This window comes from Phascolarctos cinereus, unplaced genomic scaffold, assembly GCF_003287225.1.
Source record: "Phascolarctos cinereus isolate Bilbo 61053 unplaced genomic scaffold, phaCin_HiC Scaffold_4;HRSCAF=312, whole genome shotgun sequence".
NCBI lineage: Eukaryota > Metazoa > Chordata > Mammalia > Diprotodontia > Phascolarctidae > Phascolarctos > Phascolarctos cinereus.
Genome location: NW_027555847.1, coordinates 102,402,339 through 102,416,462, shown reverse-complemented (window position 1 = coordinate 102,416,462; position 14,124 = coordinate 102,402,339). Strand labels below are relative to the sequence as shown.

The window sequence follows — 14,124 nt, the reverse complement described above, 5'->3', positions numbered from 1 at the left end:
CTCCAGGATCGCCCTCCCACCCGACTCCACCATTTCGTAGAAAAAGACGGCGGAACAGCTAAAAGCACAAGCCACTACGGACGCGGGGAATCCAAAGCACGAGGTGCCAGCCCGGCAGCCGGAATTCCAGGAGCCACTACTCCCTCCCGCCCCCACCCCCAGTCTCGGAACCTGCGTGAACGGGGACTACGTGCTGCGCGTGCGCATAATCCGCCTGCCTCCCCTGCGCCTGCGCGCTTCCCGACACCCCCTCTTGACCCCTCCCCCAACTTCTACGGGAGGGGGAGGGGGGATGTCGAAGCGAGTCATGATGGTGGCGACCAGGCCCTGATGAACTAGCGGATTCACTCCCTGCCTCCCAGAACTGCCCACAGCTTCTGAGGACGGACTCCCCGCTGGCCCCGTGCCTTGGGGAGAAGGCGATCGCAGCCGATCACGCCGGAAAGCGACAGCGGGAGCGGCGGCGGCCCAGGCCCGGGGGAGAGGCCGCCCCGCAGGGTGAATGTGACCAACCCCACCAGCCACCTCGACCTCCCTCCCAGCGGGCCCGAGAGGCCGACCGAGCCCACAGCAACCATGGCGTCCGGGGGCGGCGGCGACACCATGCAGATCACTCTGAAGACCCTCCAGCAACAGACCTTCAAGATCGACATCAGCCCTGAGGCGACGGTACGGAGGGGAGGGCCGCCCGCGCGAGCGGGGGGAGGGGCAGGGCGCGCGCGGGCTCGGGCGGGGGCTGGGGCGCGGGGGGGGAGAGGGGTGCGCGCCACCTCCCGCTGGGGGAAGCGAGAGTTGTGAGGCGGTAGAGACTGGGCTGGCGGGCGCAGACCCTGGGCCATCTGCCTCCTCCCCCAACCCATATCCCTGGGGATGGGAGGGGGCCCCAGCTGCTCGATCCGCTGGAAGCTGGGTGGTCGTCCCTAGAGGGACGGGAAGGACTTGAGGGAGGGGAAGTTGGGCTTCCCTAACTTTGTCTTAGCCCCCGGGGAGGTGTTAGACGCGCGGGGAGAGCACCACGAGAGATTTAGGAGGGGCGGACGGGAGAAAAAACCGCGGCTGCGCGGAAATGGAGACTCCGAGGGAGCAGCAGGCGGTGGGCAATGCGGCCCGAGCCTTGGGGGGGGGAGGAGCAGAAGACTCAGAATTGCCATTGCGTGGGGGGGCGGGCGGTTGCGGGGGGGCAGGAGTCCGTGCCAGAGTGACTCCAATGACTCAGGTTTAGGACTAGAGGAGCGTCGGGGGTGGGGATGGAGGAGCTGACCAACCGCGGGATGGAACCTGGGGGCAGATGGCAGTGCGGAATCCGCGACTGGGGGGGAGGGCGTGGAGAGTCGGCTGAGCCCTTGGTCTGCTCTGGGGGGAGGGGAGCCTAGGGAAGTCGAGTGCTTGGGGGTGGAGCCCGGAGGCTGTGGGAGTCCTCTGGGTGGGATTGGGAAGAAAGCTGTTACTGCTGCTGCTGCGGGAGGACCTGTTTGGGAGCTGGGATATTGGAGAGTGGTAATGGAGACTTAGGAACCTGTTTTACTGGGATCGAGTTGCGGTGGTAATCAGAAGTTGGGAGAGAAGTGATGAAGGTAGCTTTCCAGGCCCTAGGCCATGCAGCTGCTGTTTTTGCCACCTCCCTCCAGGTTCCGTAGACAAATAATACACTCCTTGGGACCCACAAACCCGAGGGATGAGAACCTTAGTCCAGTTCCTTGTATAATATGTGACTCTTTGTGAATCTGTATCCTTTCTGAACCAGATACAAACTAATCTGTCTAGCATTTGCACACTTTAGTACTATCAAAACTCACTGCAATAAGTTTTTATTTCAGTTTCAGTACTTGTGACAGGTAAGACAGTTAAGGTGCATCCACTAAGCTGAGGTCACCACAAATTTATTCAAAGTGTCTGGAAGTCCTAAGAACCTAGATTTACCAATCATGCTTTGGAATTGTCTATGCCAAATGTGAAGCCTCCCTTGATTCATCCAGATGGAAGTGATTTCTTCCTATTTGATCGCATGGCAATTTTTACTTTTGTACTTAACATTCTAATTTGTATTTATGCGTATCTCTGCTCGTCTTGATTGTAAGTTCCTTAATCTTTTAGATTGCCTCTTATTTATCTTTATATCTTTGAATCTCCCTTAACATCTGACATAAACTTAATAAATGACTCAATGAATTGTGGTAGTCCTAATGTTAATGACAAAAGTAATTTTTTCCCCAATGAAGAAAGTTGGTAATATGTACTTTTTATTAGCCACCCTTCTTGATCCATAAGTAAAGACATTTAGTCATGCTTTACATATTTTTAAAATCCTATCTAAGCCCTTAAATAAGTGTATAAAAGCCATGTTCAGTTGTGTCTGACTCTTCTGTGATCCTGTTTGGGATTTTCTTGGCTCATTTTTCAGATGAGGAAACTGAGGCAAATAGGGTTAAGTGATTTGCCCAGGGTCACCCAAATAGTAAGCATCTGAGGCCAGAATTGAACTCAGGAAGACTTGTCTTCCAAACTGCTGGCCTGGCACTTTATCCATTGCTCCACTAGCTACCCCATATAAAAGTGTCTGGTTTAGGAATTTCTAACTTGGAATTTTGACAACATGTAATATGAGTGTTGAATAGCAATTTTATGTTTAAAAAATTAATATTTTTGTGTAAAAAATTTTGTGTTTTCTAGTAGCTAGGATACAATGGATAGAGCACTTTGCTTAGTGCTGAGTTTAAATCAGACCCCAGACACTTACTGGTTGTGTGAGCCTAGGCAAGTCATTTAACCTCAGTCTGCTTCAGTTTCCTCAGCTGAAAAATGGGGAGGTATGGGAGCACCCAGCTCTCAGGGTGGTTGTGAGGGTAAATGAGGCTGTATTTGTAAAGTGCTTACTATAGTGCTAGGTGCTTAATAAATGCTTGTTCCTTTCCCTGGTTCCCTATTGGAATAATCACTGACTCCGTGTTATAAAGTTGAGAATCACTTGAGAAAATCTCCTTGGATTGTTTCTTTACTTACTAACAGTTAGAAAAACTATTTTTTTTATGTGTTGATATGAACAAAACCAATTCAAATATTTTATTAAGTCTGTTTTGAATGTAGAGTACTAGGTTAGGAGCTTGCAGTGAGAAAATTTAGATGTGATCTCTGTACTCATAGAGGTTCTAGTTTAGTAGAGGGGATTTGATAAAAGTTAAAATAACTTCGTAATATAAGTGAAGAGGTGCAAAGTTGTTTTTGAAATATGGGAGGCTGGTAACATTTTATGGAGAATGCAGTATCTGATAGATGCTTTAAAGCAGTGCTGTCAAACTCAAATAGAAAGGCATTCCTGCAACTGTATGTTGATTTAGAAAACCACAAATGAACATTATCTACATTTTATTGTGTTTTTGAGTTTCTGTTCTTTGTGAAAGGAAATCAGTTCTAGAGTTTACCATGCATATCTGTTTAACAAACAGATTGGTTAATTTTAATAGTACAATATACTTATTTAACCCCAAATTCCCAATGCAGTATGTAAGCCTCAGACCTTCAGCACTTGGAGTGGACCTGGACCATATTAAAATGTATTGGGAAATACTTAATAAAATAAATAAAAGTACAATAGAACATAGATAGTGTTAATATATAGTTCTTAAAGTCAGTATACAGCCAGTTAGGGATGCAGATCTTGTAATGGCCAGTTTCTTTTTTGGGGGTGGGGCTAGGCATGGGGTTAAGTGACTTGCCCAGGGCCACACAGCTAGTGTTATGTATCTGAGGTCGAATTTGAACTCAGGTCCTCCTGAATCCAGGGCCAGCACTCTATCCACTGTGCCACCTCGCTGCCCCAATGGCCAGTTTCTGTTTGAGTTTGACACTACTGTAAAGGATATATAGTCATTCAGTATGTTGAGGGTGGTTGGAGGGAGGAGAACATTCCAAGATTGGAAATATCTTGACATGTTACACTATTTCCCTTAATACCATGCAGCTGGTATCACGTGCTTATGTCTCTAATTCTTCCTGCCTTATCTGTGTCAACTTTAAATGTTTTCATGTACATTATTTCACACAGGCTAAGTCAGGGGTGAGGAACCTGTGGTCCTCTAAGTCCTCAAGTGCAGACCTTTGAATCCAAACTTCACAGAACAAATCCCCATAATAAAAGGATTTTTTCTGTAAAACTTGGACTCAGGAGGCTGCACCTAAGGACCTAAATGGCTGCAGGTTGCCTGGTGATGACTTAGTGTGTTAGTAGATCCAGATATTTAATGTTGACTTTAGCCAGTTAAATATGTTGTCTCTAGTTTTTGGCATTAAATATTATAAAAATTTGGGGTTTAGGGTTCGTATTTCTTAAACCACTTTAGCTCTAGCCTTTATATTACAAAGGGAAATAGTATACCTTTTCTGTATCCCTTACCTGTATCCTGAGAGCTTCACTTTTGTTCAAAATGTGCCATATAGTGTCCTCTCACCCTGCATCCTCTGATTGATTGTTCAAAACCTACATATTATTTAAAGCCTTTCTTAGCACACCTAGCTTGCAGGAAAGAGCACTCAGTTTGGAGTTAAGGAGAGACGAATTTTTAAATTTTGGTTTAGGTGTTTACTAGTTGTATGACCTGGGGAAAAATCACTTCACCATTCTGAACCTCAGTTTCTTCATCTGTAAATGGGAGGAGATACTTTCAGTGACTCTGTTTTTGTGAGGAAAGTGCTTTGAGAGTTGTGTTACACAAAAGTTATTATAAAAGTAATTTAGTTCATTTCCAAAAAAACAAAAATAGAATAAGTGAAATTTTTCTTTTAGCTAGTTTATCTAAATATTGCAAAGGGTTATCTGTAGCCCTTTTGATAAGAAACATTTAACTTGTTAATCCAGGATGAGAAATGAAGGTTACTCACCTCTATTAAACCTAGCATTTTAGAAATGTAACTTGTAACTGTGGATCCACCACTTACTTCCAGTGTGATCTTGAGCAAGTCACTTAGCTATTTTAGGCCTAATCTCATCTTTAAAATGAGGCTGTTGCGCTAGTTCCTTAAGGGCTCTAAATCTGTGATCGTGATTTAGATGATTTTACTTGTTACTAGTGTTTTTCACTATGTTAATAATGTGTATTCTGAATTATACAAAGGTTTTTGGTACACGACAGTGATAAATTAGCTTTTTGAACAAAAGTGATGGTTGTATAGTTTGTGCATGTGTTGCATTTTCCAGAAATTTTGAGTTGAAGTTGTAAGGTAATAGAATTAACCTTCTTACCACAAGAAGTGTTACTTCCTGCTCTAGGCACAGTAATCAACATACTGCCATTGCTTAGTTTAAAAAAAAAGTTTATTGATTCATTTTGTATTTATATTACGTTGAGTCCTTATGAAAAAAATGTATATCTCTACCTACTTTTATTTACAAAAAAGACAAGTAACAGGTTAATGAGTTGAGAATGCCACTAAAAATACTTAAAAAATTTTTTTTGGTTGTTCAGTCATTTCAGTCGTGTCTGACTCTTTGTGACCCCATTTGGGATTTTCTTGGCAGAGATACTGGACTGGTTTCCCATTTCCTTCTCCAGCTCATTTAACAGATGAGGAAACTGAGGCAAACAGGGTGAAATGATTTGCCCAGGGTCACACAGCTAGTACATGTCTGAGGTCACATTTGAACTCAAGAAGATAGTCTTCATGACTCCAGGCGTGTCATTCTGTGTATGGCACCTTCTGTCTGCCCTGGGAGGGGGGGTGGGGAGGAAGGAAGGAAGAAAGGATGGAGGGACAGATGGACAGGACCTCAAATTAAATACCAAAATAGAAATCCTGAAAATTCAAGAAGAAATTAACAAAATTGCAAACCAAAAAAAAATTAATAGCTCCTTTTTTTTTTTAAACAATCCGGTTAAAAAGAGAAACCATTAGCTAAGTTTGGATTAAAAAGAAAGTGGAAAACTGAATTATCAAAATGAAAGAATAAATAAAAACAACTTAAAACAAACGAAGAAGTAAAGGATAGCAAAACCAACAACTTAACTGTTTTTACTTCTAGAAAGAGCAGGTCAATTGGCAGGCCTTTGTGGAGGAACAACTATTTTTTTGATTTCTCAAATCAAAACTTTCTAACCTGGCCACTATTCCTCTATGACATACTTATTGTTTTCCCATGTTAGAATATAAGCTTCTTGAGGCCGATGACTGACTTTATATTCCCAGTACCCAGAATCTGTTATATAAATGGTAATTGCTTGATAAATGCTTTTTCTTTCTTTTACTCATTGTCCTATGTGAATGAAGAACTCAGCTAGGTGCTAAGGGAGATACAAAAGTCTCAGTCCTGAGTTTTACAGTTTAATAGAGGAAATAAGTTGCACATAATTTTAAAAATATACACATAAACATAAAAAAGGCAAGAACTGTTCTGAGGTGTCATAAAATCATCAGTTGAAGTAACCAGACCAAGAAAAGCATGTAGTAGCAATTACTTAAACTTGAGAATTAGCAACCCCTGGAGAGTCAAGACAGTAGTAATTGAGGGTGAAAAGTGGTAATTGCTTTGCTCAAATGCCTGACTTTTAATCTAATTTGAGAATAGGCTGAATAGGAAGCAAGTGCATTCACTTATACTTTGTACCATTCCCTTAAGCTATCCTGGTGTATCTTTCCTTAATTGCATATCCTGCCTCCTGGAAAGTTTTCTTTTCTTTGTTTTTGCTTTTTTTGGTGAGGCAATTGGGGTTAAGTAACTTGCACAGGGTCACACAGCTGGTAAGCGTCAAGTGTCTGGGGTCAAATTTGAACTCAGGTCCTCAGGACTCCAGGGCAGTTACTCTATCCACTGCACCTTCTAGCTGCTCCTGGAAATAGTTTTCTACACTAGTTCCACTTCCTGATGTAGCTTCTGATCAGATCACTCAACTGAAATCTCTTCAAGTTTACCTGAGATCTCATTTTCCCTGAATCTAGTGGTCTTAGCCCTTATCATTCTTTATTTCTCTTCAGCATTTAACACTTGACCACCCTTTCCTTATGTATACTTTGTCCTCTTGCCGATTTTGTGACATTATTTTAACTTGGTTTTCCTCCTACCTGTCTGATCTTTCAGCCTTCTTTGCTGGTCTGTATCTGAGTCCTTCCCTCTAACTCTGGGAGTTCCTCCCAGACACTGTCCTAGGCTGTCTCTTTATCTCTCTATAGTCTCTTTTGGCGATCTCATCACTTCCATGGATAAAATTGTCATCTATGAAGTTTATTAACCGATTTATATATTAAGCTTATTTTTCTGCTGAATTCCAGTCTCATTACATAAATGTCTAGCAGACAGAATGTCCCATAGGCATCTCAACTTTTTCCCTAAACCCACCCCAATTCCAGAATTTTCTGTCAAGAGTATCACCATCCTTCCAGTCCTCCAGGTCTTCAACTTCAGGCATACTCATTCTCTTTTGTCCTCACATAAACCATCAGTTGCCAAGTTTTTTGATTCTGTCTCCATATCTCTTATATCTATCCCCCTTTCTCCACTTATATCAACATAGTTCTAATTCACGTCCTCGTCATTGTTTGCCTCATCTATTTTAATAACTTCCTAATTGTCTTTGTTTCAGTCTTTTCAATTCTTTATGACTCCATTTGGGATTTCTTGGCAAAGATACTGGAGTGGTTTGCCATTTTCTTCTCCAGCTTATTTTTCAGATGAGAACTGAGGTAAATAGGGTTAAATTACTTGGCCAGGGTCACACAGCTTAATAAGTGTAAGGTAAGCTAAGCTAAGTAAGCATTTGAACTCAGGTCCTCATGACTCCAGGCCCAGTGGTCTATCCACTTTACTACTTAGTTGCCTTCCTAATTGTCTTGTGTTCCTCAATTCTCAACTCTCCAAAGAACCCTCCACAAGGCTGCCAAAATAATTGTCCTGGTCAGTGTATCACTCCCCTGTTTAGTAAACTCTAGTAGCACTACCTCTAGAATCCAATACAAATTCCTCTGCCTTTCATCTAAAACTCTCATATCCTCCCTTTTGGGCTTATTACACATTACTTTTCTACACATTTTTCATACCAGCCAAACTGGCCTTGCCACAATGTAACATTTCTCATGTGTTTGCCTTGCTACCCTATTCTCTGTGATTTCTTTCATTTCTTTCCAGGCCTTTTGTGATTAACCCAGGTGCTAGTGTCTCTCCTTACCACTACCCCTCCAAGTTACATTGTATTTGTTTTATATGTATATTTGTATCTATATACCCACAGGTCCCTTTTCCGTCTCTGCCTCCTTCTGCTTCCTTTTATGTGTTGTCTTCTTCCATTTAGAAGAACCTTGACTGCAGGAACTTTTTGTTTTTGCTTGTATTTGTATTCTCTGCACTTAGCATAGTACATGTAAGCATTTAATAAATGTTAGCTTGATGTAATGTCATTTATCTCTCACTCTGTGACCCGTCCCTGCCAATAGAATATAGGCTTCCTTGAGGGCATCTATGTGGCCTTGAGCAAGTCACTTAACCTTTCTGGGTCCCAGTTTCTTACTCTATAATATAAATGAGGGGATTGGACAATATTTGTTGATTGCTTAAAGTAAAACTGGAAATCAGATGATGTACTAGGGCAGGGGTGGGGAAATGGGGAAAAGTCCAAGGATTGAGATTGATGATGAAGATCAGATTCATGTAGGACAGATGATTGTGTTGCTTGATTAGTCTAGTAGAAGGGGGTAAAAGATTTGGATTCAGGCTCTGTATTTCAAGTTTCCTAATCTTTAAAATGTGTAGGGTAATTGTACTGCCTACCTTACAAAGATGTTTTAAGGAAAAAATTAATTTTATAAACATTTAAAAATAATATAAATATAAGTGGTTATAAAGGGAATTTCAAAATCAGCTTTCCTTACCCTGGTGCTAGATATATGATTAAGTAGAAGTTATCAAGGATGAGAACAGACTTTCAGAAAAGTGAGAAAATGTTCTGTTACAGGGTTTCTTAACCTGGGGTCCACAGACCCCCTCATAAATTTGGCAATTAAGAGATCATTGGTACCTTTGGAAGTCAAACTTTTCAGAGGGTTTGGAAGAAAATAAGAGGTAATGGCCTCGATTTTAAAGTGAATTTCTCTAGTAATTTAGCTACAAAAAGGAGAGATAATAGTTATTGAGAGTGGTAAAGTCAATTGAGATTTTTTTGCTGTTACTTTTTTGGGGGGTTGTGGTGGGGTGGAGAATGGAGGAGATACGACCACGATTGTAGGCAGCAGGAAAACAGCCAGCGGACAGGGAAAAACTGAAGATGAGTAAGAAAATGGGGATAATAAAGCAATCTGCTGGAGAAGACAGGATGGTATAGGATCAAAGATTAATATAGAGTGGTTTGCCTTGGCAACTTCTCTTTTTTTCTCTTTTAATTTTATTAATTTATTTTGATTTATCAACAACCACTTCCATATGCTTTTGAGTTGAAAATTTTTCTCTCCCTTCTTCCCCCCCCACCCTCCCCAAGATGGCTCACAATCTAATATAGGCTTTACATTTACATACCCATGAAACATATTTTCACATTAGTGAAGTTGTAAGTAAAAATTAATACCAGTAGGAGGAACCATCAGAAAGATGAAACAAAACTCAACAGAAGGTAAAAATAAGTGATAGCGATACAACTTCCATAGTTCTTTCTTTGGATGTGGACAGCATTTTCCATCCCGAGGCCTCTGGAGATGTCTTAGATCCTTGTAATGCTGAGAAGGGTTCAGTTTAACAATATTGGTCATTGCGTAATGTGGCTGTTATTGTGTACAGAGTCCTCTTAGTTCTGCTCACTTCACTCAGCATCAGACCATATAAGTCTTTCCAGGTTTTTCTGAAGTCAGCCTGTTCATCATTTCTTATAGCACAATAGTATTCCATTACATTCATATACCACAACTTGCTTAGCCATTCCCCAATTGATGGGCATCCTCTCAATTTCCAATTCTTTGCCACCACAAAAAGAGCTGCTATGTATATTTTTGTACATGTGGGTCCTTTTCCCATTTGTTTGATCTCTTTGGGATATAGCCCTAGAAGTGCTATTGCTGGATCAAAGGGTATGCACATTTTTGTAGCCCTTTGGGCATAGTTCCCAAATTGTTCTCCAAAATGGTTGGATCATTTCACAACTGCACCAACAATGTATTAGTGTTCCAATTTTCCCACATCTTCTCCAACATATATCATTTTCCTATTTTGTCATGTTGGCCAATCTGATAGGTGAGATGTGGTACCTCAGAGTTGTTTTGATTTGCATTTCTCTATTCAATAAAGATTTAGAGAGGCAACTTCTTCTTGTGAAGAGTTGAAGGCAGAGATAGTATGGAAAAATATTTAAGTGATTTGGGGTAAAGAGAGCTCAGCACATGTCCTTAACTTTTTTTGTGAAATATGAGGCAGGGTTCTTACCTGAGAAGATTTGAGGAAGGATAAAAAAATTGGAAATAGCCATTGTGATGAGTGGGATAGTGCATAGATTAGGGAGGCATAAAATAATGCCTTGCTGTATGGAGGACCCATTTCAGATAGATTTGTGTTGGACCCAGTTAGCATGGTTTTGTGATTTTTCTCCATATTATTCGATATCATGTGATTTAGGAGCAAAGACAGTATATGGCAAGGATAATCCAAGGCTCAGACTTGGCAAACCATATTAGTGATGGGAAAATGGGTAAGGGACTCAGGTATAGAGGATGATTTTTTATATATATATATATATATATATATATATATATATATATATATAAATAAAATTGAACCGATTCACCAAGGAGTTGAGATAGGAAAGGGAGAGAGTGTATGTAGCCAGTCAAGGGCGATGGCCTGGGAAAAAAAGGACTAAAGGGTGGAGGGATTGCAAGTCACAATTAGAATGAAGATCAGGGTTAGGAGCTATCCAGCAAAAGGAAATCGAGACTTCTAAAAGATCAAATAAAGAAATTTCAAAGTTCATGAAATTTGGAAATGGACCACTTTTGTTTAAGACAGCAGGAAGCATGCATCCTAGGGTACTTAAAAAGACTTATAGATGTGATTGCTGAGATACTATTGATCTTTAAAAGATCATGAAAGAGGCATACTGCAGGACTAGGAAAAAACATGTCTCAATTTAATTGTTTTCCCAAAAAAGTATGGTAAGAGTACAATCTGTAGATTATAACATTTAATCCTTAATTCCTGACATAATTTTAGTGTAGTTTAAATTTTTTAAGAACTTGACATTAATCAACAAACATGATTTTTTGAAAAGCATGAGGATTGTATATGAAACTACAAAACAATTACACATAGCTTATGTCTTTTTAAATATATAATTTAACATGGTACTTTAAGGCTATTACAATAGCCTTCTGGCTGGTCTTCTTGGCACAAGGTTTTCCCTATTTCAAGTCTATCCTCCTGTGAGCTGGCAAAATATAGAAACACTCATTTTAAAAAAGAGAAGCTGTAGTGAAAACCATAGGTACATTCAACTTTTGCTATCTTGAATTTTTCTTCTAATCTTTTACTCTATCAGTAATGACAGATTCTACTTTATTGTCATCAATTTTCACTGACATCTGATAACTAAATGTTTGCCTACATTAAGGCAGGCTTCTACCCTTTGGTATGTTGGTTTATTTCTTGATTTGATATATTTTTGAAAATAGACCCAATTATTTTATAAGCGCTTAAAGATTTGATTCAGTTCAACAAAACTTTAAGTACTGTGTTTATGCGCACACACATATATATGTGTTACTGTAGGAATATAGCTACAGTTCTTGCCCTTGTGTACCTTAAGAGTTTAATTGGAATGGTACCTGAAATGACTGTAATAATAATAAATAGAAGAAAATATTTATTAAGTGCTTACTACATACAAAGCACTGGGTTAAGTCAGCCCTGGGGCATTTCATGGAATGAGTGATCCCCACAAGGTATGGTATGAGAATGGGATTAGACAAGGGAAACTTTTCATATGGAGGTAGGTGAATCTTGAAAAGTAGATTAATTTTCTGTAGAGCTAGAGAGATGGATGGAGTTGGGGAAATCGAAGGGAATCTTTCCAACAAGACCAGTCAGAGACTGCACTGTAAAGACCTTGCCATTTTGTTGTAGTTAAATTATTCTCTTGGCAGAACTAGATTCTGCATATCTGGACCAAAACATCTAAGGATATTCATTCAGTATAATCTTATATTTCAAAGTGACTACCTAATAGCACATCTCATGTCTTGCTTTATAATTTAGCTAAATATTATAGTGTTACCATCAACTTATTCTCCTTTAGAATATTGAGTTCATTTCCATTCCATGCTGCCTGCTGTTCAGACTCCATCTCCCTACTGCACCCATGCTGCCATGATTTCTGATTAGACTATTTACCTTGTCTTGTCCAGTCTGAAAACCACTGTGTCACTTCCTTATTATCTCCATGCTTTTCTTTTTCAAAAAAAATTAATTCTTAGTTTTCAACAATCACTTCCATAAGCTTTTTTTTATTGGGGGGGGGTTAGGCAGTGGGATTAAGTGACTTGCCCAGGGTCACACAGCTAGTAAGGGTGAAGTGTCTGAGGCTGGATTTGAACTCAGGTCCTCCTGACTCTAGGCCATAAGTTTTTGAGTTTTAAATTTTCTCCCCAAGATGGCGTGCAATCTGATATAGGCTCTATATATAATTCCTATTAATAACATATTTTCATATTAGTCATGTTGTAAAGAAAACTGAGAACCAATAGTAGGAACCACAAGAAAGAAGAAACAAAACAAAACAGAAGCAAAAAAAAAGAGCAAATAGTATGCTTTGATCTGCATGCAAACTCCATAGTTCTTTCTCTGGATGTGGATAGCATTTTTTATCATGAGACTTTTGGAGATGTCTTAGATCCTTGCGTTACTGAGAAGAGCTAAGTCTATCAATATTAGTCATAGCACAACGTGGCTGTTACTGTGTACAACGTTCTCCTGGTTCTGCTCACTTCACTCAGTATCAGTCCATACAGGTCTTTCCAGGTTTTTCTGAAGTCTGCTTGTTCATCATTTCTTATAATACAATAGTATTCCATTACATTCATATACCACAACTTGTTCAGTCATTCCCCAGTTGATGGGCATCCCCTCAATTTCCACTTCTTTGTAACCACAGAAAGAGCCACTATAAATACTCATTTCCATGCTTTTCTTGCTCATACTTTCCAACTTAACTCTGAGAACAGTATTCACATTATACTTCTATTCCTGGAGAGGTCATGCTAGTCATTTGTCTTATGATTCCAGTTTCCTATCCAAAACACTCCTTCTTGGCCATCATTTCCTATATGTGCTCTCTTCCCTGGTTAGAATGTAAGCTATTTGTTGGCAAGGATTGTCTTGTTTATATTTGTATTCCTGTCTCTTTGTATGGTGCCAAGCACATACTAAGCATCTAATAAATGCTTTTTCATTTATTTATTCTCAGCAGCACAAAGTAACTGGCAACAGAATGCTTCCGGTTGTTTTTTTAGTAAAGTCTCGACCTTACTGTTTTTGATATATATAAAGTACAGAAGCAATTTGGTTTTTTTCTGTGCTGTTATTTGAGGAATATTGGTTAAAAAATAGTTCTGATTCAGACATAGTGAATTCTGTCACTAGTTTTACATTGAAACTGGCATGTTGCATAATTTGGGATGAGTAATAGATAGCAGTATGTGGATGCCTTAAATTGCTAGTCAGCAAAATGTGATTTAGTAATTTTTTGTAAGCTTGTTCTTGTACTTTCATAGAACTTCATTGTATATTGGCATCTAATTTCAGATAATTTTAGACCCAGAAGTGACTGTGGAGATAGTTTAAATCTACCCTCTCATTTTATAGATGGAAAAATTGGCCCAAAGTAATTGAGCAACTTGCCTAGGGCCGAGCTACTAGAACTCAAGTCTTCTGATTTCTGATTTAATGCATTTTCCCCCATACTACATTACTTATAGAAGATACACTTATTTTTAATAGCACTACTTTATTAATTTACTTCCTATATACAGTGGGGGAGGGGAGAATATAAAGTTTAAGAAATTTTAGTTAATGAGTTAATTAAGACAAAAATAGAGAGGCTGATTAATGATGTTCAGGCATAGCTACCTTGTCTTGGAATGGCACTGCTGGTTTAAATGTACTTGAAAAGT

The 14,124-nt window shown here is 39.8% G+C and overlaps 1 protein-coding gene across 2 annotated transcripts in view; it reads left to right on the top strand.

Moving 5' to 3' along the window:
- The first annotated feature begins 251 nt into the window (after positions 1–251).
- Positions 252–14,124, top strand: part of RAD23B (RAD23 nucleotide excision repair protein B) — a 98,521-nt gene continuing 84,648 nt past the window's right edge. The window contains exon 1 of one of the 2 annotated variants that reach the window (XM_021002220.2): positions 252–669. In XM_021002220.2, coding sequence (XP_020857879.1) covers positions 577–669 — 93 coding nt within the window. In that variant the 5' untranslated portion in view covers positions 252–576. The remainder of the gene's footprint in view (positions 670–14,124) is intronic. The other variant, XM_021002221.2, reaches the window with a different exon arrangement.